The 27,436-nt window shown below is 37.2% G+C and overlaps 1 protein-coding gene across 1 annotated transcript in view; it reads right to left on the bottom strand.

Annotated features, from left to right (window-relative positions):
• SMARCA2 (SWI/SNF related, matrix associated, actin dependent regulator of chromatin, subfamily a, member 2) overlaps window positions 1-27,436 on the bottom strand; it is a 79,134-nt gene that overhangs the window by 25,530 nt on the left and 26,168 nt on the right. Inside the window, exons 12-26 of the mRNA XM_010155017.1 lie at window positions 26,964-27,064; window positions 26,525-26,672; window positions 23,253-23,416; window positions 21,442-21,508; window positions 20,838-20,948; window positions 19,088-19,330; window positions 18,690-18,803; window positions 16,505-16,612; window positions 14,122-14,208; window positions 13,152-13,198; window positions 11,574-11,740; window positions 8,408-8,571; window positions 6,231-6,458; window positions 4,468-4,545; window positions 2,138-2,356 (exon numbers count right to left, since the gene is read on the bottom strand). Coding sequence (XP_010153319.1) covers window positions 2,138-2,356; window positions 4,468-4,545; window positions 6,231-6,458; window positions 8,408-8,571; window positions 11,574-11,740; window positions 13,152-13,198; window positions 14,122-14,208; window positions 16,505-16,612; window positions 18,690-18,803; window positions 19,088-19,330; window positions 20,838-20,948; window positions 21,442-21,508; window positions 23,253-23,416; window positions 26,525-26,672; window positions 26,964-27,064 — 2,046 coding nt within the window. The remainder of the gene's footprint in view (window positions 1-2,137; window positions 2,357-4,467; window positions 4,546-6,230; window positions 6,459-8,407; window positions 8,572-11,573; window positions 11,741-13,151; window positions 13,199-14,121; window positions 14,209-16,504; window positions 16,613-18,689; window positions 18,804-19,087; window positions 19,331-20,837; window positions 20,949-21,441; window positions 21,509-23,252; window positions 23,417-26,524; window positions 26,673-26,963; window positions 27,065-27,436) is intronic.

The raw sequence follows: 27,436 nt of genomic DNA, 5'->3' as shown, positions 1-27,436 counted from the left end.
GTCCTTGAATTGGTACAAACACTCTATAGCAACAACCAAAACACCAGTGTTATCAATACGCTTCTCAGCATAAATCCAAAACATACACTCACAAAAATCCTCATACTAGCTACTGTGAATATAATTAAGTCTGTCCCGACTAAACCCGCACACTAGGAAGGAAAGATTGACGATATAAAACATTATGCTGAAAAATTGGCAAGGAAGCAGATACACAGAAATGGATTAAGGGCTTATACTGCATCAAAAATTTAATACAAGTCAGTACCTTTACCGTTAAGACAATGAAAATATCAGATTGTGAGGTGTAAGTATCCTAAAAGTTATGCATAAGAACTAATCTTTATTCAAATGAGGCTGCACGTGGAATTTTGATGTCTAGCTTTTGACCAAACTTGCAGAAAGAAACTGGTCACACACAGAACAGCTAGGGGAAATCAGTGAAAACAATCAAGAGATTTAGAAAGCAGAAACTATGGGAAAAGACTGAATGAGCAGTGGTTGGTAACCTTAAGAATTGACTGAACACGGAAACAACTCTTCTATGACACAAAGAAATGCTGAAAAGAAGAAAGGTAGCAGCCTATTCTGCATGACCAGAGTGTTTAGAAGAAGAAGTAATTGGCTTAAAATCCAACAAGAAAATTAAAATAAAATAAAAGGGAAAGCCAAACAGCTAAATACATTCCATTCTGGACTTCTAAGTTCACTGCTAGGGAAGGTGTTGAAGAACAGATCAGATGAACATCTATTACAAATGACACAGGACTGTCTGATTACTCCCTGAGTAAGAAATTGCACTACCTGGTTTTCTTAGGGCTTCCGTTTTTGACATTAAAGCATTTAAATGTCAGAGACAACTCAAGACACAAAGCATGTAAGTGGAAGCTAAACTGTATCTTTCAATAGCCACAGTATTCTATCTAAAAATAATTAGCTAAAAAGGACCTTGACTAGATGTACCCTATACTGCATGCAGTTCCACCACAGGAAAGGGTGCATGTTTGAGAATCCAGATGGGTGTTTATGTTCCTAGGTGTTTTTTCTCTACTGACTACTTGAAAATGTCAAGTATCAAACTCCTATAGTTTCATAAACTTGCTTAGATTTACAGCTGATGTGTATCAAACCTTTGCTCCTCGAAGCTTCACACCCAGCAGCAGCATACGGATTAGCTCTTAGCACAGTATTGCACAATGCACTCTCACAAACATCACATTCGTAGGTAGGTAAGGTAGGTTTCTACCCACCTTTAGCAAATTACACACAAAAACTACAATATACAGTCATGTTGGCTTTCAGTCTGTAATTATTCTACCATCAAACTTAACTCTGTCGAAGTTTTGCACAACTGTTATCTTTTGGAAATCATAACTTTAACAAATTTCCTGGTTTTGAAAAGACTTTCCAACGATCAATCCTCACCTCCTTACCACCCCTGTTACTACCATTCTGAAAAGGCACATGCATTAGAATTCATTAGATGTGCATTTTGCAGAAAAGCAGCAAGAATCCTCAAGTAAAACAAAACCACAGATTTGGTGTGAGTTAAGTTTAGAATCTTTACTTTCAGGTCTTCAATTCTTACAACATTTATCAAGGTATTTGATCTCAGTGGAGCCAAGAAATGCTCAGGACTTGGAAATGAAACAGCATGAGAGAAAGAAGACATGTGGAAGTTTCAAATTCTTAAAAGGGTTAAAGGCATATATTTAAAAAAATTAATAAAATTACACTTCTGCAGCACAGAAAGCTGTAATATACACTAATCACTGGGCTTCTCTACCATAAAAGAATTCTTCATATATCTTAAAGACAACACAGAAGTGTCTAAAGATGTAAGAAATATGTCAGGATCTGTAGCAACAGAACAGTTGCACTAGAAAGCTACCATAATCCTTTATTCAGCATTTAGTAACACTGATTTTAGGTTTCATCAATGCAGCTTCAAACTTACTTAGGCCTTCAACACAGCAGCAACATCTGGACAGTAAGAACATTTAGGCCTTAATTAGTACAGCGTGCTCTTTCTGGTGTACCTATGCAGTCTTCAAAAGGAAAAAAAAAAAATCCCACCAGAAATGAATGAATTTTAACTGTAAACCTCCACCATCACCCTTCAAATGGGACAACCTACCCGCAGCCATTGTTTCTCTGTGAGAGCATCACTGTAGTCCACATCCCTACGCTGACGGGATCCTCTTCCAAATATTTTCTCTTCTTCTTCTTCACATGTAAGCCTTTCAACTTCAGCATCATCCTTAATAATCCAGGACGGTAATTCATCCTCCTCCATCAAGCGGGGCTTACGCTTGGGGTTTCTGGCATCCTCCCTGCGACGGTCCATGTCCATGCGCTGCAATGGCAGTTGGGAAAGGACAAGACAGTTTTAAGGGAAAATATTAAGTGAAGCATGGAAATTCCTCTCTATCTAATGATATTTAAAACTATAAACCAAGTATTGCACAAGTTTATCCCTTCCACAATACTTTCAAATAGGCCTTTTGAAGAGTCAAAGAGTACTTAAACATTCAGTAATCAATTGCTAAGCAGACAAAACAAATGGGTGGCCACCAAGCATTTAATATTCATTTTTCAAAAACTATCATAAACAGGCTGGCACCAGAACTGGCTGTAGCATCAGAACAGGCTACTGCCTTGGCCAGTAAACATTTGTAAAAAGCAGTGTTAATTATGTGCAAACCCCTCCCTCGTGTGCATAAATGCACAATGCTGCACTTACGCAGGATGCCAACTAGACCTATTATCCTTTTACAGCCTTAGCCAAGACACAGACATGCATAAATTCAGAGGCATTATCTATCAATACGGGCAGCTCAAATCCAGTCCAATGTACTAACTTAGGCTTAATGATGGCATTGTTGAATACACTGAATCCTCTCTTATCTTGGCACTTCCCAAATACAAACATTCCCAAAACACTACTTCAGGCACAGAATCTTACAGGTGGTCCTCATCACTGTGTCTGGCGCTCTATCTTATTTCTAAACTCAGTGAAAAGCAGAATGTAAGATGTGTGTCTGCAGATCCATCTACATTCAAGAATCAACTATAAAAACACGTGGGTTTTCCCCATCCTTCACCACCTCAGATAATGATGAATGTGCTTCCTATTTCAGCTTTTAAAGAACATCTCATTAAATCTGTATTAATTTCAAAAAAATGTTTCATTCAAGCCAGACATGTGGCTTCATTTATTGCTAACTTGGCAACCAGCATGTTGCATTGAGAGAAGGCCCAAATGGGATAGGATAGATTTCTCTATTATTTAGCAGAGAACTTCAGTGAAGTAAGGGACATCATATTATAATGACATTAAGTATATGAAGTCAGTGCTGAAACTTCCATTTTTTTCCCTGATGACCATGGTTCTATCTCTAAGACAAAGACTGAACACTAAGGTAATACATTTTACTAGCTGTTTTCTGAAATCAAAGTGATTGGGAAGGAAAATTAAAGACACTCTCAGTTAATCTGAGATGTAAGAGATACAAACAGCCACTTGTTTTTTCTTAGAATAGTACTCAAACCACTTTTATATCTGGGAAACATCTGGTCCTATCTTCCCATGTCTTACCAAAACATGTATTTCCAAACCAGATCTACCTTATTTTACTGTAACTAATAAAGTAATTGTATTTTCACTGTCTTCAGTGAGGCCTAAACACTGGAAATAAAAAAGTCCAGTGCTTACACGTAAGTGAAGAACTTAAGTGTTGGCATACTCAAGGCCTAAAACTTCCAGTTGAGAAAAAACAAGAAGCAATGCTGTACTGTTAACTGTGAAAGGTCATCTTAAACTTCGAAAATTATAACTAGAACAGTCCTTAAAAAACAAAACAAAACAAAAAAACACCCAAAAAAACCCAACACACACACACACACAAAAACCCCCACAAACCAAAACACCAGCCAAGCCACTCAGTGCACAACCAGTAATTTATACATTCATTTGCTGTTTCATTGCCATTTTGGGTTCAAGGAGATAAACCGTGGTAGTACAACTAGAGTCCTGATACCCATTCTGGTAAGAGGCCGTCCTTGAAAGGCCACTCTTCCACTTGATATACTATCTTGCTAAGTTCCTGTAGTTGTCCCTGCCAATATCACAGTCCAAAAGTTGGAAGGTACATTGAAAAACAGAATTATGTTGTAGAGTTAGTAAACCAAACTGTGACTAATCGGTTTTGCAATGTGTATTTCTTGTGACGTGCCAGACTATTACTCCAGATCGGCACTGTTCCACTATACTGTCCACAAGGATCTCTCTGAAGCCCTTCTGTCATGTGAGCAACTATATTTAAGTAGACTATCCTTCTTTCCTCAGATAAGCAATGCAAGTAAACAAAGCCTAATCCTTCACAAAGTTCTCCAAACATTTAAATGAGAAAAGGCTGAGGCCTTTGTTAAAAACACTAGAGAAGGTTTTCTACTTATGATCCTTACCATAAAGAGATCAAACTCCTCCTCACGTCGAGCAATCATCTGATTCAGAGTCTCATCATCAGGAACTTCATCTTCCTCCTGGTTACACAGATGGACAAAGGAATTAGAAGAAGCTACACACCAATTTGAGTAACAGCCTCCATCAGGTCAGTGTTGCACTGACCTCCCTTCTGTCAAAAGGTGTGTGGAACACTCAAAATTAAACTAAAACTTTTTAAGTGTTCAGCAATTCAGAAGTAACACAAAACAGACATAAATAGAGACAATCGGAACTTACTACCACCTTCATAAATTGAGAAGAGGAAATGAGCAAATATGCAACCAGGAAATTTTGGGTTGTGGTTTTCCTGGGTCAGAAGCACAGTTAGTGCTTGTTAAAATATATGCATTTCCGCCCTGCTGTTCTGTAGTACTCGCTCAGAAACACCATTCTGCATTACAAGATCTTTGCTGTCAAAGCAAGGAGAACGAAAAAGTCCTTGTTAAATGAAAAAAAAAACAATAACCAAAACCAATAACCATGTAATTCCACTGGAAAATTGCTGCTGTATTCCTCTTTTGATTATTATTTGGTTACAGATTGAGATATGAACCTCTGACTTCAGACAAAATTATTTCATAAAACCAGCAACAGTCCTTGGAAAAGCAATTTAGAACTGTGGAATTCAACAAAGAATGCTAAAGCTGAACAGCTATGAGAACCATTTTAACACAGAGACTACCACGTACAGTTTCCATACTTGAATTATTTGAAAGCACATGGCACTTCAAATCTGGTAACAGGTCAATCAAAAAATACAACTCCAGACTGGTTCCTACACAGGGTGTACTGAACCTATGTTACAGTATGCTGAAGACTGAGAATTTTTCATAAAAATTCGTGCTTCATGCTCAGTGAAGTGGAGGTATAGAATGCTGCATATAGCACCCAAAAAACCTAACCTTCTATAGCTTTCTTTTTTCCCAAAAATAAACAGAAAAAGGCCTTTATCTAAATGCACACATCTTCCCTCCACTGGAAAGATTTGTCTGCCTCAGGAAAAAGTACGGTTCTTATTAATAAAACTCCCAACAAAACCTCTGTACCTGAAAGTACAGCTAAATTAAATTTGAACATGAAAAAAGCAACTGAGAAAATGATGAGAGCTAATTCTAACTTGCAGTAATGCTCCTTCAACATTCAAGGAAAGGATGATACATAGTTACACACACACAGAAAAAAAAGAGCATATATCCCTTCTTTTGTGATCAGTGAAGAATGTGATCCTCAGTTTCACATGCTTCTATCATCTCAAACAGAGCAGCTTGTGTCCTGAAAAAAGTAAAGGATCCCACAGCAGAAGTCTGTGTCAACAACAGTGTCTGCATCATCTGTGGTTAGTCTGAATCATTGTTGTACAGTATGTCTGAAAACCAGATTACCCAGTCTGAAATATAAACTGGATTTAGGAACTGTTTTATCATCTATTTTTGGGGAAAAAAATTGTTTGAATACTTCTTTTTGCCAGAATTAATGGATGAGTGGAAGAGGTTTAAGTTACAATGCCTAATTCTACACTAGGATTTAATCATAACCATTACATGAAAACCTACTGCTGTGATCAAAAAAAAAAAAAAAGAGAGAAAAATGAAACTGTTTCTCTGACTGGATGGTAAAAATATGATGACATTTCTAATTGCAAAGGAGATGACAATCTTTGTAACATGAAAAAAATGACTACTTCCTCAAACATCTTCTTACTGATTACTTCTAACTACTTCACCTCATTTTCTTCTTCATGCTCCAATATAGCCTGTAAAAAGGCTCTCCTTTCATGGCTTGAGGATTTCTGGTCAAACATTCCAGCCTGAATAACTTTCTGATCTACATTCAGCTTATACTTTGCAGCAGCAAGTATCTTCTCTTCCACACTGTTCACAGTACACAGACGCAGGACTCGAACTTCATTTTGCTGACCAATTCGATGAGCTCTATCTTGGGCCTGCAAATCCTATTTGGCAAAGAACACAGAGTGATTTATATTGTAAATGTGCTACTGAAATAATTTTCTGCTTAAAGGACATTATAATGCTGAATTCTTTTTGGTATAAAAAGGAAGTACTCGAACAACAGTGCATCACAATTCACATGGTTCATTCCTCATTGTTTTCTTTCCCAAAATTTAGTCAGACCCATGTAGGGGGAAAACTGAAAGGAAAAAGTATGGATGTGCTCTGTACAGTGTAAATGCAGTAAGCCAAAAACTTCTTGAAAGCGTGTGCAGTGACTGAGAAGGGCTGATGTATCTATTTTTAACCCTTCTATTCAAAGCTTGTGCCTTCCAAGCCATAATGAACCCTACAGTAAAATCCCTCTTGACTGCAGGAAAAGCAAGCAAAAAAGTTATTCGGAAAAATCCCATACAAACTTACCTAAAGGCCATTGTTAATTCTTAAACTGTTCATTAAAATTTAGTTGATCTACTGAATAATCTTTGAACTTCAAATATTTGTGTTAAAACAGCTTAAATATACAATCTTCCTGACTGAAAGTTCATATATACACAACTGTGAATCAATGTATCTTTTTTTTGGACTGTTGATCACACTTATAAATGGTGGAAATAAAAAGTACACTGTAGATCATAGGTAAAGGATTTCTTCGATTAATTCAAAATCTTATCTATTCTCTTTGGGGAAAAGAGAAATCCATTAACTCCTACGTATGATGACTACTTCAGCACAGTCAGATAATGAAGGGCACCTAACCTCAAAATGCTATCACAGTTTTGTGCTACCTCACAACATATAAATTTCTTAATGTAAAGAAAAAAAAAGAAAATGGGAAATGAGTTTGATTTTTCAGTCCAGCACCCTGCTTTTGCTAGCGCTGTTAGTTGTTCCCTCCCAAAATTTTCTTCCTAAGAACTACATACCATGCAGCTGCTGCAACCTAGAGGTGTATCTGAAGTCTGCACTAACAGGAAAGTTAGAGCTACAATATGAATTTTTCATACAGTCATTCTTAGAGGCAAAGGAAAATGGTAAAGTGAAGAAACAGGAAGTTTTATTTCTGGAAGTGCTGTCCCTCCCACTCCCAGTTATGCCCTTTCAGCACACTGCTCATTAAAATGAAAATATCATTCCCATCTGCAGAAAAGACATTGCATGCACTGAAAAGAAGGCTCAGGGGAGACCTTACCGCCAGGTGGGTATTGATCTCTTCTCCAAGTTACAAGCGACAGGACAAGAGGAATCAGCCTCAAGTTTCACCAGGGTAAATTTAGATTGGGTATTAGGAAAAATTTCTTCACTGAAAGGATTGTTAAGCGTTGTGTGTGTCAAACACACACAGCTATGTACTTCCACTGTTATCTAACGTATATTCTTAAAAAAATACAAGGGCACTATGTGACAAAGACAGACTTCAGTTACCTCTTCTGGCTTTCTAAATATGCCAAAGTAGTTTGACATCATCTTTTCCTGGTGATCTGTACTCATTACTACCCACCCACACCAACAGTATAATATAAGTTCAGTGTCTCAGGCTAAGACTGTTGCACTCATACAACCACTAATTTCCTGAGACAGTGCTCTGAACAGCCTTTATTAAAATAGTGCAACCTATCTACCAAAGACTCAGAATGGGGAGGTATTTATTAATCTCCTAAGGGTCAAAGAATGAGTGAAGTTATACAAATGAAGCAGGTCTACAAGGTCCCTTGCTCTGAGGATTCCCTGAGACTCAGATAAAATATATACACAGACACAGAATTACTCCACTGATTCAAGTCAAAATATATCCTGATGGTAGCAGTTTGCCTCACTAATTCCTCTCGATGCAGCATTTTATGACTTACCTGGATCTATTTTCTTTTCATCCCAGGCTAAATCACCAATTTAAAGAAGCAACACAAAGAATTCTTTGCACATTTCATGGAGATAAGTAAATAAAAGTAACCTGGTGAGGATTCCAGTCACTATCAAAGATTATGACAGTGTCAGCAGCCTGGAGATTTAAGCCTAGCCCTCCAGCCCTTGTACTCAGCAAGAAGATAAAGTATTGTGACCCAGGTTCATTGAACTTCTTCAACAGAGCAGCTCGATCCTCTGATTTCGTTGTGCCTGAAACGAAGTTAAAAAAAAAATACTCTATAGCAAAGATGTGAACTGAATAATATAATATAACATAACATAATAGAATAATATAAATACAACGTCAGATGCTAAAGGTACAGGTGGAAGGGAAATTTCAGCTCACTTGCTCTTTGCCACCTCTGCCACATTTTCCACAATACAGAAAAAACACTAGTCACAAATGTTTTGGTCAACTGCTGTCACATCTAAGGGGTGGAGTTCTAAATAACACTTCAAAGTACTTCTTTTGACATTCCAAAAGTGCACCTTAAAACATTGACTAACACTGTTACACCTTTTATGACTCAGATCAACTTCCTATGCACAAATAGAAGAGAGCTCCAGTTTTGATTAACGCTTTCTGGCCACAAGAGCATCTAAATATTTTTACGAGTTACCTATATAGATATTTATCAAAATGCCAGAGCCATAATTAATATAAAAGGACTGAAAATTCTTAAAATGTCCTATGTTGAGGGTGACGGTGTGCAATGGCTAAGTGAGAGCACGCAAGGGATTCAATCACGGTGAAAAGACAGACAAAGTTCTAAGTAAAAACCAAGCCCTGCACACTCTGGTGACTGGATGAAACTCATGTAATTCTACAACAGACTATATGGATCACCTCAGTCTACAGTTTGTCCTATCTTTTTAAGACTTCTGTCTGCAACTGAAGCCAAAACATGTCTGCAACCGAAAACCAAAGAAAGTCTGCTATTTTTTATTCAGGTATCGGTATACGTACAGAAGTTTTTCCATTCTTGTGGTGGGTTGATCCCAGCCGAATGACAGATGCCCACCATCCCCCAACCTCTCTCACTCTCCCTCCTCAATAGTATAGGGGAAGAAAATAAGATGAAAAAGCTCCTGTGCTGAAATAAAGGCAGTTTAATAAAAGCAAAAGCTGTGCATGCAAGAAAAGCAAAAAGAGGAATTTATTACTACATCCCATCAGCAGGCTGATGTCCAGCCACTTCCTGGAAAGCAAGGTCTTGGCACCTGTAATGATTACTTAGGAAGATGAATGCTATAATGAGGAAAGTCCCTGCATCCTCTTCCTTTCCCTCAGCTTTTATTGCTAAGCACATCCTTTTGGCCCGTTTGGGGCAGCTGTCCTAGCTGGGTCCCTTTCCCAACCTCCTGCCCAACCCCAACCTACTGGCCTTGGGAGTGGAGAGGTGGTTTGGACAGAAAGCCTTGACACTGTGCAAGCACTGCTCAGCAATAGCCAAAACAGTGGAGTATTGTGACTGGGGTATTATCAACCCTACTTAGCCACAAATGCAAAGCACAGCACTACGGGGGCTGCTAGGAGGAAAGTTAACTTCGCCGCCTCACCCAGTACAATCACACTGCCGAACTGCTGGCCCACAGAAACCCTTTCTCTTAAGAAGCACATGACTTCGGTAGAAAACGTTCTATGTGATAAGGCAGCTGGACAGAATCTACATATATATTACATTCCAGCATGGAAGGTATCTGAGATCACAAAACTGAAAAAGCAGAAAAAACGGTTCATCTCACTAATTTAATAAATTACCTGTAAAACCTTAAAGAAAACATGGAGCTGTATTTGCCATACTGTGTATTGCCACAGACATTCCAGCATGAAAAAGAGTTAGTTTTAAAATACATGGTGTAAGGTAATTTAAAAAATTTTAAATGTAATATTATTAACCTTTCTTAAATGGAAGCATTAAAACATTAAAACACCTGCAGCCCAGAGGAGTAACAAGGGTTTTGCTAGTGTGGTATTTGAGCCAGTTTTGACAAAGACATCCTGTGGCACAGTAAGACAGCTCATTTGTGTCTTGGTTTCATTACCCCATTTCACATTTGAGGATAAGTGTTTCGAGTTTATGTTCATTAATATTTGTAAAGGATGAGAATACTTTCAGCATTACTTTTTCATGCAAATAAAGTATGAAGCAAAGAGCCAACTTAAAATGCTGTAAAAAGAATATTCAAAAAGGACCATAAACTCTCACTTTGTTCAGGTTTGTATTTTACTTGTATCATCGATTTTCCATGAAAAAGGTATTCTGATAGATGTTGCTGGCCCTATGTAATACTGTGATGTGTGAGGCAAATGAATTAAGTAAAAATAATCAATATTTAGGATGGTCAGTATGAGGCAGAGATCATAAACATGGAAGAAGGCCAAAATGTAAACTTCATTCAAACAGGTTTAAGCCTTAGATGGGATAAGCTATTTTTAGTGATCTTCCTTTCAGTGTTACTCCACTATGTTTCTCATTCAAAGTTAATAAAACATATCTACAAATAGGGTAATCGAGGTACTGACTTTTCTGGGAAATTCAGGAGGAAAACTACAGGTATTACTTTAACTGTCACTGAAAGTCAGCTATCCTGTGGAGAACAGAGATCAAACTTTAAAACAGATACAAATTAATTAATTCAACTGGAATCTAGGCAGAACACTGGCATTATCATCTCTCATCATGAGAATACTATCAGGCAACTTACTGAGATCTGATTGGGACCTTGGATTTTAAACTTTATTTGAAAAAGAGATCAGCCCCTACACATCAAACCTCTACATAATCTGAATTCCAGGAAAAGACCTGAGTGTTCATCAAAACAAATCCCTGACCAAATGTTTTAGAGGTGAAACAGATGAAAGAAAACAGTGAAAGAGCCAGGGAGACAGAGAATTACTTAAGATCAATGCTACCGAGTGGCAAAGTACATCTGGCTGGGTATCTGTGAGAACAGGGAAAATTCTAGTAAGCTGCTGTTTGAGGGTCTACTGTCGTAACTTCATGTTATATACCCTTGCAGATTGTCCTTCATGGATCTGTCAAATAATTTTTTGAACCTGTTTATGCCTCTGTACAATCACATCACAGCACGGGTGTGCTATGAAGACACTAGGAAGGGAACCCAGGGCCCCCATGCCCAAACTGATGAAGCATGATACCTCCTAACTTAGTATTTATCTTTTTTTTTTTTTTTTTCATTTAGCTTACCATCAAGACGCAGGTAAAGGAAATTTCGAAAGGCAAAGTAGTCTTCCATAATGGTCATGAGTGATGTCATTTGACAGAAAAGAAGCACACGATGGTTAGTAGCTCGTAACTTTGGCAGAATACGATCAAGTAGCTCAAACTTCCCTGAGGCCCGATAAAGTTCAGCTCTGTTGAAAAGAAAAAGCACAGTAAAAGCCAGAATAAGCCCAAATTTAGGAAAGTTTTTAATGATTATCATACCAAGAGTATAACAAAGATTAATTTACTTAAGATGACCAAGACTAATAACATTAACAATTTTAAAGACAGAAAAATGATTATTAAAATAAAAAAAATAAACACCCATGCGAATTTGTTTGGAAAGGATTTTTCTTCAATTACAAAAACTGTGTGAACTTTCAACCACACACAACACCTTCTTTTATGAAACTTAATTCTGTTTATAGTTTACCAAAAAAATGCCATTATTTCTCAGTTAGGTAAGCATTTTGTCAGTTAAGACACCTGCTAATTTTGCTTTCAACTGGCACTTAGTGTAGCTCTAAGATCTATTCATCAGGCATATGTGAGAAACAATTCCCTTTCCACCCAACTACTGTGCTACATCTAAGTGATATATTCCACACTGAACTAGAATACAGAGATAATGGGAGGAGTCTGGCAGAGGATATACTCTTTAGACATATAACCTTAGTAGTTCTGAACAATTTTCAGCAGGCTTTGGTTAGCTGCTCTTCTGTCTTCTACGCTATGAACTGAAAACCAGACTCGGCACTGAAACTGAAGTTGTAACTGAGAAAATTAATAATAGTAAGCAGGATGTCTCAGTCAACATCACTGCTGTGATACGCTTTACAAAAATAAATTTCACATTACTGTTTTCTAACCTTGGGTCTGTACACTCAAAACACAATTTATCATTAGCAGTGGGACACTTAAGGCCACAAGACACATAGCCTCCTGATACCTATACATACATAATCAGTGAAAGACTAAACTGTTAAGGAGACAAGCAATCTGGTATACTAGCTAAGGAGGCAAATAGTCTGTTAGTTAAGGAAAAAAGAAGCGTCATTAGCATCTGAACAGGAAGGGTGTCAGATGGAAGACACACAACCTTTCCTTTAGACATCATCTGCTTCTAGACACAGTTGCACAAAGAAGTGTCAAGAACAAAATTTAAATCTACTTCATTTCAAATAATGGAAGAAATGCTAATTTAATTTGGAATAAAGACAGTAAAGAGAGAAATGGAGACTGCAAAAGTAACAAGAAGAAAACCCCAACTGTTATCTCTGAAGAGTGACTCCAATGAATTTCAGATGGTATCCAAGCTATCTCAAAACATGGGTGACAGAAGACATCAGTTTACAATCTTCTATGCCTGTCCTCCTGAGAGAGATGGAGGGTCATAAAAAGCTGATTTAACACTTCTAACTCTGTCATCTTTTGCTTTATATATGTGCCCTGTGCCTCCTCTGCATTTCAAATTTGTTAGCGTGTACCTTCTAGAAAGATAATATGATACATTAGTTCCAACATAACCTTATGAACAGGAGGAAAAACTCAAAGACTTACCCGTTGATGACACCATTTGTATAGCCCAAATGTTCAGCGAAGGACTCCTGCAGAGTTATAAGCCATAAACAAATTATTATAAACTACACAGTGACCCAAAACTATGCATTCTTCTATTAGTTAAATTAAATATATGAGCACCGGGGTTTGAATTCCATTATGTTCATAATCTTGGAATCCACGTTGTAGCAACAGTGTTCTGCTTAATGTTCTCCTGTACTACTATTATTTTAAATTCATGGTTTGCTAGAAGTTACTAGGAAGTAACTTCTGTTAGCACACATTCTACCAGATTACAAATGCAGTAGAACCTAATTAATTTATATTAATTACTGGAAGATCCATTTGTAAATTACTCGAATTAACTGGCATACAAGAGAACAAAGAGTGAAAACTGCAATGCTAACACATCATAGTTAAGTTGGTACTTAATTACTCATTCATAAATGTAGCTACATCCCAGATATGACTTTCTATCTTTCCATGTATTATTATATTTATGTACTTTGGGTCCTAATGAGAGATGCTACATAGATAGTAGATTTTTATTAAAAAACCAAGGTGGATAGAATGAGACAATTTTTGTTAACTTTGTAAAAGATTAGCACCCTGCTAGTTATAAAGATCTTACACACTGCATTTTGAACAAGTGTCTCTACATCATAAATGAGGTCTACGTAGACATTAAGTTGCTCTAGAGCATCTTACAAAACCTCAAAAAACAAACAAACAAACCCCACAACTTAATTTCTTAAAGAAAAATACTTTAAAACTAGACTTCAGATTATCAATAAAACCTAGTGGTTGGTCCATTTGTTTCTGAAAATAAGGGACCATAATTACCATGTTTTTCAACTGTGTCCTTTACAGCACAAATGATTTGGACAGACATCCACACACAGGCTTCAACAGCAGTTTTTTATTATGTTAGCCATCTGAATAAAAACTCTCAAAATCAAACCTGTCTTACCTCAATATGCTGAAACATGTACGGGTGATTGCATATCTTTCTCAATTGCATGATAGTGTTCATAAGCGTTTTTGCCCCACCTTTTCCCTATGGGTACAAACAATGCAAATCAAATGATGAATCTAATTTCTTCGCTTATTAATGAAGCTTTAGAAAGATATTTTTAAATGTAGGCATAAAAATACTTCTACCCAAGCCCAAATGCATCACTAATACAACAAGCAAATAAGCAAAGAAACAAACAAACAAAACCCCCAGAAAACAAAACAAAAAACCAGAGCTACTGTGGAATTGTCTCGCTGTATAAATTCAACTATCACAAGGATGTTCTGTAACAAAACCGGAAGACCTGGAAGTAATCCAAGAAGTGCAATATGTATCTACTTGCAGTACTCACAGTGGGAAACACAGCATCTATTGTCCTGCATACTGCTTATTTATACTATTTATTACAATTCAAATACAAATTCCTCTGGGTTTGAACCCTCTAACAGGAAATGATTTTAGCTGAATGCTTTTCAGTTCTACAGTATCTCCCTCCTGTCTGTTAACTCAATATATGGGTTTCTCTTTCCAAGCCAAGTGAAACACAGGGCCACAGGCTAAAAAGCTAGATAACCAAATCTCATAAATCATCTGAATATTGAATGAGGTATATTCTCAAAACCTACTCTACCGTGAATCTTATTATCAAATCTTATTAATACTGCCAAACACTTACTGCTTTCAGATGACACTTCGCTTTGTTGTGGCTGCAATATTCCAAGCTAGTTATTAGTATGACTAATTCAGATTTATTTTTAAAATCTCAGCCAAAACAACTTAGTGATTTTCAACAGCAAAACTAGAGAAAAGTACACTACTGGATCACGTTATACAGTAGTAATATTCTACTCTTTCCTGGAAAGTATAGTGAAATCGTAACTTCCATCTAGAGCAGATATTTATGTTTGAAGGGGGTACCCCACACATATAAAATTTGGTTTTGTTCTTTCCAAAATCCTCTCAAATTTGCTCCAAAATGCAGTTCCATATTTGCTCTAAGATTCATTTCCTAGAGCTTTCCAGCTTAATGAATTCTCTCTAGTCTGAGTTGGTTCCAGGTCAGAGCTGCGGAAACATGGGATGTTTTCCTAATGCAGCAGTGGTTTGCTCACTGAAGCCAAGCATTCCCACCTGCCCCTGCTGACAAGAGGCACGATAAGAGAGCTCAATGAAGCAGTTAAAAGAAAAAAATTAATTAAGAGAGGGTAGCAAGTAAGGAAAAATCTTAGACCCTTGAGGAGAGAGGAAGGAGGAGGAGGTGTTCAGAAGACAGCAAAGGCAATTTGAACTGGTTAAGCAAAAAACTAGGTGGAGAAGCAAGTAGGAGTAAATACAGAAGATTCTGAGCTAGAGAAAGACAGGAAAGAGACCAAAACGGGAAGGAAGTACAAAACTGTGGTACAAAATAAATCTGAAGGACAGAAGACATCAAATTGCAAAATTACATGAAAAATACAACAGAGGAACATGTTTACAAAGTGCTCAAGCTATGAAGATGAGTATCAATATCCAGTGGTAAGAACCACCTTTATCTGCACTTTGAAAAAACACCAGCAAACAAAACAGTTTGAGTGCACAAAACAGGGACGCTAAAACAAGATACTAAATAAAAAAATCACTCATTTTACCAATGCAACTTGCAAAAGAATGGTGGAAAGACACCATGTGATTGCACTCCATCAGTAATAAACATAAAACAGTGTGCAATCACAAACTGTTACACACCAGCTGCTCTGCAGTTCCTATAGAAGGTATTTCACGTTCATTATAATGTGAAAAATATATACACTAATAAGCTGATGAATGGCAGCTTGTTTACTCTGTATTAACTGAATCAAGTCCCATGGTACAAACAACATTTGCATAGTCTATATCTGACTATGACTTTTAATCCTACTGCCCTCGTGAAGATCTTTGTCATTATTTCTAAGTACGAATGCAAACGTATTCCCCCAGCTGGCCAAAACAAGAATTACACTTAACTAATAGCTCTGAAAGACAAAACGAGTAACCTTCTGTAGTCAGCACTGCCAGAGTCACAATTATGCAAGTACATTATCTGATTAAACCCTGGCAAGGGAAGCGTTAGCTTTTTCAAACACTGCCTGTTTGCAGAAAGGCACTGTAACTACAGTGAATACAAGCAGTACCTTCTCCTTGTGAACAGAGAGCACAAGCTGCATTCCTGTAAAACAAATGCATGTCTGACAGTTTTCTTTTCCCATGTCAGATACTGCAGTAAGAGCCTACATACTAGTTTTATAAAACAGAAATCATATTGGTAACATATTTAAACATAATACATTGTTTCCTACATGTTTTAGTCTTTCTTTTGTACCTTCTTGTCTTTTTCAGAACCATCTGTGAGGAGGATTCCCTTGGCTTGCATGTGACGGTACAGGATCTTCTGAAGAGCTGACATATCACATTTGATCACATATTCCACCTAGTGTAAAAAAAACCCAAACCCACTAACATAAAAACACTGACGTAAGAGTTGTAGTAGGATCTAACTGCAGGTTCTTGTCATCCTAAAACACAAACCAAACCATACCTTAACACTACATAGGATTTCAGTGAGCAGCAATCCAACCACAAGCAGAGTATCTCAAAAGATTATGTGAGAGTCACAATTACTATTGAGACAGTTGGATCCTAAGAACGTAACTGCAGAATTGTCAAACATATTTTTTTCTCATTCTGTAATTTTAACCATTTTAAAAAATAATTAAAAATGTTATATTTCAAATGTAATTAAAAATATTTGTTTAATAACCTGTGGACTTCATTATGTCTGTGAAACATTACAAAAACATCAAACCAAGCATTATAAAAATATTGTAAATGTATACCTAGCAAATAAGCATCCCTCGTAGTGTCTAATTAGCATTATTCTTACGTAAACTGGCATAGAAATATGCTGGTTTTTCAACATCAACTAAAAGCACGGGGAATTAATGAAGTACTGCACGATCCCCACAGTGTTTGACTTCTTCAGTTCTGTATAACGGTATTTATTAAAGCCGTTTTTTACTGCACTCTATCTTTAAATCCAGTAATACAAAAAATTCATGCCCCAATTTAATCCATTTTTTCTATTATCTAATTTCCAGATTACAGTTGTTACATTTTTAATAAACATATGTATGTAACAATAACTGTAAAGTTATGTATAATAGTCAGATAATAAAGCCACACTATCAGCCTGAAATCTTTCAAGTGGTGACTAAAAGAAAAAGCATAAGCTTCCTAATGTTTAATAAATAAATGGAATAAAAATTATCAGGTTATTTTCAGAAAGACAGGAAGATGTACTCATTAAAAAGAAGCGACTATTTCTTCAATGGCTTCTTTAACAAGATTTGTAAGATCAAACGAAATTGATTAACAGGCTTCAGTCAACAAGTTCAGTCCTCACGATAGGAAAAAAGCAATTAATCCAATCAAGGTAATGGAAACAAAAAGAAACATGGTCCTCTGAGTACCAGTGTGTATGCAACTCCTACATCCTTCTCCTCTGATGCCTATTAACGTATTTATCAAATGCAGTGGCTCTAACTGGCAGAAATTTGAATAGGAATATAGATTTCAGTAATATTTTTAAATGTAAGTATGTTTGATTCTCAAATGAAGGCTTCTGAGGATACTGAGAATCTGACATTCAAAGGAACAAAAAGTTGCAACAGTAACAGTGTTCACAACATTATAAAGATGAGAAAGAATTTTTTTTACAACCCTTCCTCTGAGCACTGTTAGTAAGCATCTGTACAGACCTCTTTGTTTATTCAGCCAATGTTAGTCAGATCATAGCACAACCTACTAAGAATTCATTTTGGTATGGTTTTACACAGTTGACCTTATCACCAGATTTTCCCTACCACATCTTCAAATCTACTTTTTTATTTAGTTGCTATTGTTATTCTGGGAACAGTGAATGGCAAAAGTGATGCAGGATTGCAGAGGAGGACAGGGTGGGGAATGATGAGTTGCTCAGAGATAAAAACAATGATCTTTTAAATCAGAAGAGAATTTATTTTCTGAATTTAAAAGCCAGTAGTTAAAAAACGTCTGTGCAATTTCAGCAAGACTGACTCCTGGAAGATAATGCAGGACCAAATTCTGTCTGCTTTATGAAGTCCAGTAGTCTTTCAGGAATTTCAATGAACTAGCTGAGGGAGCAAAGCTTCTACCCAGTGCAGGGAAGATGGGACAGAGAACTTAATCCTGCACGTATGGCTGACTCACAACTTGAAACCAGATACCAGGGAAATAAGTTGCATGTCTTATATGGATGACTACAAACAGAATTAAAGCTGTAAGACTGGTGAGGAATTCTGAGAATGCAGAAACTTCAGGTATTCAGGCTTCCTCAGTGGCCAACTCTCTTTGCAGAGTTTTAAGCCAACCAGAGCAGTAACAGATGCTGAAGAAGTCCTCATCTGTAAAATAAATCTGTAAAAGGAACATCACATAATGCTTAAAAAAAGTATTAAATTCCTTCCACAACTCCTCTCAATGCAAACCTTTTCTGGCAGTTGAGACTCAACCTCTTTCTTCAATCTTCTCAACAAGAAGGGTCGGAGTACTTTATGGAGACGACGGATGATCAGAATAGTTTCCTCCTCATTTAAGTCCACCTACAGAAGTTTATAGAAGTCACTACAAGGCAACTGATATATTAGGTAATGTGTTCTCTCACATGAAAGGCTAAGTATGCTCAATAATTACCTGCATGTTACAACCCAACTGACTGACTCAAAAAAGACACTGATATTTTGTGGCATTATAAAAAAGGTGGCTTGTAATTACATTAATTCCCTGAGTAACAGGGAGACTTCAAACACTAATCCTTCTGTGCAAGCTGCTTTCTGTTTTCAAAGTGTTTTCTTTCTGATGTTTTTTAAAAAAACTACCACAGTACCCTTTCTCCAGTCATGGCAAATGGAGCGTTGAACCACTGTTCAAAGGTGCTACAGCTCTTGAAGATGGTTGGGAGGAGGAAATTGAGAAGAGCCCAAAGTTCAGGCAATTTGTTCTGCAAGGGAGTTCCAGTCAGCAGTATTCGCCTTGGGGCCACATAGTGAGTATTCAAGACCTGTGTCAGCTTGCAGTGATGGTTCTTCATTCGATGGCCTTCATCTACTATCATGTATTTCCATCGAATCTGCAAGAAAAAGATCAAAAGTTAGCAAAGTTACAGACGGTCAGACCTAGTCAAACGCCTTCCAACAAGTGTACAACAAAATATTTCAAGCCTGAGGTATCATTCTCATTTAGTGGAAAAGCCAAATCAAGCATTATCCAAGTCCCAGTGTCCTCGCAGGCAGCAAAAATAGAAACAAACACTATGCATGCTGAATCTAATGCTGAATTCTGATGAATTGCAACAGCAAACAGTGGGTTCCTCCCATTTCTGGGAAACAGATTAGGGTGACTGGGTCTCCAAGGCCAGAATATGGTTCTCAGGAGGAGAAAGAAACAACATAAACTCCAAATAAACTTGCCAGCTACAAAACACTTGACAGGAACCATTTTCAGTCAAAGTAACTATGATCACTAACAGCAGCAACCCTGGACTTAAGATTTCTTTCAGCTAACCTTATGTTTTTACTCAAGAATGAAGCACCATAATTACAATCATCTCATCTCAGTTACTGCATCTTCAAATAAAGTTTCTATTTCTTTATGTGAAAGCTAAAATGCAGTCACAACAGATGCTGAAAGTAACGTGCCCAAGGTCTTCACCTGTACTACAACATGGGATGTCAACATGTCTGCCACACTGACTACATGACGAGGAAGGCCTCAGTTTGCACTTTGATAGGTGCTAACTAACTCCATTTCCCAGGACAGGCTGAATGGCATAGTGTTGTTCTTCCTATCTTTTAACATGGGTGGGCAAAAACTATACAGGAAGGAAAACTCTGTGGTCTGTTCTCCAGTGTTCAGAATTATGTTAAAAAAAATGCACTGCCTTTGTATCAGACAGGAAAAATTAATAATCTAAATATGCAGTTTGTAATAGAATGAAATAAAGTGAAAATGAACAACAAAGGGCCAATAGGACCACATGGCTTCTCCATATGGCAAAACGCCTTCTTAGTCTGCTTTGTATATACATGAAACAGTATTACTGCACAGTTGCTTTCAAATTAATCCATTACATTTGATGCACACATATTTGGCCCAGAGCTTTGAAGAACAGGGCCATGTATAGCAAAGAACATGGATACCAAATTCATGATACAGGTAACTATTTAATCATTTGGGGAAAAATGACCACAGACAGCTGGAAAGACTCTAGTAAGAGTAAGCTTCAGGCCAGAAACAATGGAAAAAATTGAGTCAGGACTGCAGATTAGGTTGAATGACATTAAGAAGAGGGGAGAAAAGTAACGTTTTTCCAAGGACAAGCAGGTATACAGTACTGACAGAACTGCACAAAGGAATTAGTCTCCTGGCCACATTCAGGAAAATCCTGATGTTTACAGGGAGAAGACCTGTGACTGAGAAGTCCAACTATAAACAAAGGAACAGAAGAGTAAATGAAAGGTTTAACTTTTCCTGAAAGACAAAATAGCAACTCAGGACTTCCCTATGAAATATAAATGTGTTTTGTGCTATGCACCATTTGAAGGTCTTGCTGTTAAAGAGATGCCAGTGATTATTACCTTAGCAAGGATATGTTTGTCCTTTATTATGTACTCATAAGTAGTTAAAAGAACATTAAATTTTCCACTTCGAAGTTGAGGAACAAGTGAGCGGCGCATTGCAGGAGTACCCTGAAAGACAGAGAAGTGAGTAGTTACTCTTTCTTCTGATGAAGAAAAATGGTTTTACGAATTAGCAGACACAGAGCAACGACATGAACTTGTAATCCCATAGTACTGCACACCATACATTGATGCATTCCATACTTCTTCTGAGTGCTTTCCCTAAATAGTTGTTTATGGTGCTCTGGAAACTGGTGGCTACCAATCTAGTCTCCTTACAAATTGCTTGGCTGTACCATTACTACAGTTTCAACTATGTATAAAATGTGAAGTAGTTATCATTTGTATTACTCTCATCAAAAGCCTTGCAACGTGATAATTAACAATTTTACAAAGTAACTACAGGTTATTACAGTCGTCTTCTAAGTATGATTAACTCTCCCTGCTTAGTACCTGATATACATGACAAAACTTCACAAGGAGTTTAGAAATGCGTGCAGAGGGAAAACTGGCTTTATTCTCATTCGTTCAACTCTATACTCATATAAAAAGCAAATCATACCTTGTAAGATATCTTCACCACAGAAGGAGCCCATTTGTCAAATTCGTATGTCCAATTGGATAAAGTCCTAGCATAGAGATTATAAAAAAAAGCAATATATTTCTTAAGTTGCAGGTCAGGCTTTATAAATGTTTCCAACCAGTTGTCAACTTTTCAACATATTCCATGTAATCAATCCCCATAATTAACAGTGTATTAAAAAAAATATATATATACTGTATATACGGTAATAAAACACAAGCATCTCTGAGAGGACAGTAAACAGAAAAAGGCACGAATTCCTCTTTCAGTTCATATTCAGTGGCCTATCTGAAACTAATTCAGAGTAATACTTTATGTGCATCTTTGTATTTTGGAGCATATTAAGGGTAAGAAAGATAACCCTGAATGAAAAATAGATTTGCAGTTCTTTTATACAACTTATCATCCAAAAACTGGCATCATAACTTTTCAAATATAGCCTCATGAAGCTGATAATAGAATTCACTTACATTCTACTTAGCAGAACTTATCACTGTGCCATTCAATGCTACCATGTAGGTTTGGTTTTGCACTGTGCTTCTGCTGTTTGATTGCAACACATAGGATTTTATGGCTAGGCTAGCTGCTATCATGATACAGCACCAAAAAATAAACCTTGAGGTTTTTTGGTTCCTTTCCTTTTTTGTTTTCCTTACTGGACCTGTGATGGCAGCAGTACTAGCTATTAAGAAAAGGCAGTGAAATGCAGCTTTTAAAATGTATACAAAAAAAAAAATTCAGCTCTTCCCTTTAGACATGTAAGAAAAACCATTATTGTGCCCATGTGAAATCTGAAATTAATAAAAGTTTCCCTTTATTCTTCACTTTATTTTACTTTACAGATCTTCTCCCAGCCATTTATTTTCATACTAGAGCTCACCAGCTGTATTCATACAACTAGGCACAGCTGTGGTATTTACATTAGTCTATCGGTTACTACTGCAGCATAGCCTGAAAACAGGATACCTCAAAAGAAATCAAAACAGACAGCCATGAATAAAATTTATCCCTATCTTACAACACATTCGCACACTCAGCACAACTGTTGGTCAAATCATCTAATGAAAGGGCCAGGAACTTCTGCACATCAATCAAGTCACACATGCAAATAAGCAAACAACGTTTCAGTATCGCACATCAGTTTTACAATGCCTGACAGTTTTTTATTTAAAACACAGCACTTCAAATCAGTAAAACGCACATCTGACCTATGGAGAAAGGAAAATGCATTAAAACAAATTTATAAAACAAGCAGCATCTTAGAAAGCTAAGGAAAAGCAAAAGGGGGCAGCAGCACAATCACAATCTGGACACCTGACTGAAGTGTGAATATCATTCACTACATCCAGAGCTACCTATACAGTACTTGAAAGGTCATCCAACCTCATTAAAGCATGATTACTTCGTATCAGATGGGGTGCCAGCTGTTTAAAGAATTAAGCAAGAGCTTTTTAATATCACAGTTCAAAGTTGAATGGTGAACTGCAGGCAGGTGATATGAAACACCACCCCCATCTTGTGGATTAAGCGTGAATTACAGTAAATTCACTACTCTGGTTTGCCAAAAGAGTGGACAGTGAAACTAACACAATCGATTGCTTTATCAGTGTTCTGGTCACCTTTCCAACACCCTTCTAGACAATTATCTGGGAATGATCAAAGGAAACACTGAACACATGCTCAGTATAATGCCGCTGTGTACCTCATCTTGTCATTATATGAAAAACAAGTGTGTGTTCTGAACAAACCAATCTGCTATGCTTAGAATGGTAAAGAGATCCTTTACTTACGAAAGGGGAACAATGATGAGATAAGGGCCATTGAGTCTTTTGTGCTCCATCAGGTAAGTGATGAGTGCAATAGTCTGTATTGTCTTTCCTAGACCCATTTCATCAGCTAAAATTCCATTCAGATTGTTATTATAGAGTGAAACCATCCATTCCAGTCCCTGGAGCTGAAATTAAGAGTAATAGTTTCAGTTATTTAAAACGTACACAAATAATTAACACCAGTACTACAGAATGAAGGTTCTGCTGTCCCTGCCTACTTAGACACTGGATTTCCTTTAATAATACTACATGCACAGGGATACTTTGGATATCTTAAAACCTTCCCCTTCCACCCCCCCCAAAATAAAAGACCCACTTCAAACCAAGATAAATTTCTGCTGACAGCTATACAGAAATCATCACTCTTGTTTATCAGAGCCCATAATATGAAGTCAGATTTCATACATGAAGGGCTTTTTTTGTACTGTACACAAAGTAACACAGGCGTTCACATGTACAGTTGATAAAAACAAAACAAGAGTTTGCTCCTCGCAGCTGTCAAATGTTAAACTTTCTGTACGCATTTTATACCATTTGCCTGTTGTCAACTGAAATCTTTCAAAAGTAAACCCATCAAATCTGTGCAAAACATGTAAGCCTCACGCTTGCCAACTGCAACACTGCTATGCTAAAGCTCCTGTATCACATCTCCATTTAGTGTCTGCTGTCCATACCTCCACATGTCAGAGTAGGTCCCCTTTCTCCAATTAAGCCTTGTGCATAAAATCCCAGAGCTGGAAGGAAGCCAGAGTACTGTACCTTGAGAAATGTCTACACAACAGAGCTTCACACTCCAAAGAGTACTGCTAGAAAGCACTGACTCCGACTATTCCCCAGACTTCCACAGATGTGTGTATCACATTATTCATGCAATTGCAAAGTTTTTGCTTCTAAGATCCAGATTTCTGGTATGTCTCATGCACAGAAAGAGAAGTATATTAAGAGGCCTGTGAAAGTTCAGAGAAAAAACACTACATGCTTGAAGTAATCTTCTGTTGTGCCTGTGAGACAGTATCCAAAATAATGTTGCCAAGTTAGTGGCTTTATGTATATGCTGACTGATTTATATTTAGGTATTAAATACTCAGGCCACCCAGAGTTGTTGAGAACTTTTTCTGCAACCACATGTCCCGCTTACAAAGTAGCTTCAGAACTGACACTGGAAAACTGTCTTTTCTGTATCATTGAACCTTCTCTACTGACACATACTGATAAGAAGGAAGAGATAATCTGATGAAACATGGCAGTAAGAAACATGGAAATGCAGAAAAAAAGATGAGGAGGGAAAAGCCTTTAAAATCTAGAGGATGGGGAAATACACAGAGTGAAAGGGAACAGTCTCCAGAACATTCTCGCTTAAACCAAAACCAAGCTTCAATGCTCCTGACATAAAGCTCCTTATACTAGTGTGCCGTTTATCTCTGGTCCAATTACTATATAGAACAGACACCACAGAGAACAAATCTACTGAATCAACTGCTAGGTATCACACTGAGCAGCTAAATGACCTGCTCTAATTGATCATCCCTGTGAGTGTCTACGTAACTCCACAGACTGAATTATTTTGCTTTGAGGCACACAGGGAAACTGTGTTGCAAAATACAGACCTGCATAATTTAAGAAGTATTTCTGTGTTCCATAAATAATAACAATTCAGGTAGTAAAGGAATTATCAGTGTTAATTGACCATCCATGAGCACTTTAAGACAACATGGCCATCAAATTAGTATTTTTAAACACTATTAATTTAGTACATCACATAACCCTTCCCAGACAACGAATCAGGGTTGTGCAGTAAAGAAGGTTGCTTGACTGCACCTGTTGGCTCCCTGCTTCACTGAGTGCATAAGATGGACAATATATTGACAATGAGACAGCAAAAACTGACAGGGCATCATCAGCTGAGAAAGTGGCCTACTTCTTCATATGGTTGGATTCTACCTTCTATTAGTCACAGCATCCCTCAGTGGTGGCAGAAGAGTTATTTAACCTATCATGTTCAAAATCAGTCCCTGAATGAAACACTCCTCTTTTTGTTGAGGGTTCACAGTCAGAGATCTAGGAGTGCTAAGAGTTTGCAACAGAATTCAAATTCAGATGCAGGTCTGCTATGAACAAGTAGGATCATGTGATTATTCAGTTTGGAACAGACCTCAGGCAGTGTCTAGGCCAATGTCTTGCTTAAAGCAGGTGCATCCTTGGGGCCAGGTTGCTCAAGGCTTTATATGGCCAGCAACTGAAAACCTCCTATGTAAACTGCCTCTGAGCCCCTGCTCCATAGTGGGTGGCACTGTCCTCCTCTGCACACCCAGTCTGAATCCTCCTGTTTCAGCTTTTGTTCATTGTCTCATTTTCCCACCATGCCCCACAGTGAGGAGCCCCATGGAAGAATACTAAAATGCACTGAAAAGGGAAATCAACTTAACTCTTGAATTTTAAATTATTTAAACAAGCTACTGTAATAGAGGGCCATGCTGAGGAGCATAGGAAACAGGGCTATAATCGTAACACTTTGCACACTTAGGAAACAGTCTTCCTCCTAGTTCTCTGCAAGCAGAAATAGATATACGGCTTTATGACACCTTGGTGAGTAAGTAATTATTTTATTCTTTTTATTTTTATTACTCTTTATTTTATGTAGATGTAGAATAATGTTCTGTCTGCAAAAAAAGATGCAGGTTCTTGGAGTTTCCTAAAAAGCTGTACAATAGCAATCATATGTGAATCTAGCTTAGGTCAGAATACGTAAGTTCCTAGTTACTAAATCCACTGTACATCTGTAAAGAACATGAGACATCAAACTCCACAGTAAAATACTGTTTCCAAATGTTGTCCATCACTGCACTGAAATATTAGGTTCTTAATTAAAAAATAAAATCCTAAACTTTTAAATATTTCAAGAAGAAAAATATTGTTAACCCAACACAAATGAAAACAATAAGCAGAACTGAAATTCTAGGTCAATGAGAAAAGTAGCAAAACCAAAATATTACTGGTCTGTAATGAAAAAAAAGGTTACTGGTATATACAGAAAGTTGATACTTTTATTCAAACAGTACGTATGAACTATATTATCTGTCACTGGTAATTATCATTGCTTTGCCTATATAATTCTCAAATTCTAACCTACTAGAGATCTTCTACAAATTTTTCAGTTTGCTCCTTGAAATACCACACTGAATTTGAACATAACTCCAAGTTTTAAATACTTTCATGTTTTATTGATTTCTTACCTGATAATGTTTTAGTGTGCCATTAATAAGGAGAGAAGACTGCTTTTCCACCCTTTCTGTGATTGCATGAGCAACAGTGTAGTAGGACTGAGACCCTCTAGCACTATACTGCATGCTGTATTCATCATCCACATCTTGTTTGGCTGTCCTGGAAAGCAGAAGAAGTAGTAAATAGCCAAAGAAAGAGGTTTTTTGACCACAGCTCACTTATGTATGTCCAAAGAAACAGTGCAAATCCCCCACTGTGGTGAGTACACCAAAGGGTGCAAGCTACTTTATCAACAGTACACAGTTAGTAACAAATGATCATGTTCCTACTCCTCCAGATGTTCGCATGAGAGAAGCTACAACTCACTAATCTACAGCAAACTGCTCTTGGGAAGCACTAATGTAAGAAATCACAACCCCTAACAAAAAGCAGCACCTAAACAACACTCACTCGATGATTTGTTTTGCATCTTTCTCAGAAACTTCCTCGCTGTTAGGATCCAGGAGTATCTTCTCATCTGCTTCTAATTTGCTTGATTCTTCTTCATCATCCTAGAGAATACAGAAAAAGAACAGGGGTGCTGGGAACATCTTCTTAACTCATACTTTCCACTGGCATTCACATATTGGTAGTCTTCACTGGTCAATGCTTTGTGACCGAAACCTGAAGCACAAAGTTCAACTTACACCTATTCTGCAACAAAATTGTACTGCAGCATAACAAGAGTAATTTTTGACATACATTAACCAACAGGAAGTCATGATACATGGAAATAAAAACTATTCTCCTCTTTAATGATCTGACTTTTAAAAGCCTTATTCCATCTACTGTGTTCATGGAGAGGATTCTAAAACCATATTTATTCATATTCCAGATGTGTGATAATTTATTAAAGCTTAAAAAGTTGCCAAGAAGTGATGGTT

The sequence above is a fragment of the Eurypyga helias genome, unplaced genomic scaffold, assembly GCF_000690775.1.
Source record: "Eurypyga helias isolate BGI_N326 unplaced genomic scaffold, ASM69077v1 scaffold34247, whole genome shotgun sequence".
Taxonomy (NCBI): domain Eukaryota; kingdom Metazoa; phylum Chordata; class Aves; order Eurypygiformes; family Eurypygidae; genus Eurypyga; species Eurypyga helias.
The sequence above is the reverse complement of the archived record's forward strand: the minus strand, read 5'-3'. Positions and strand labels throughout refer to the sequence as shown.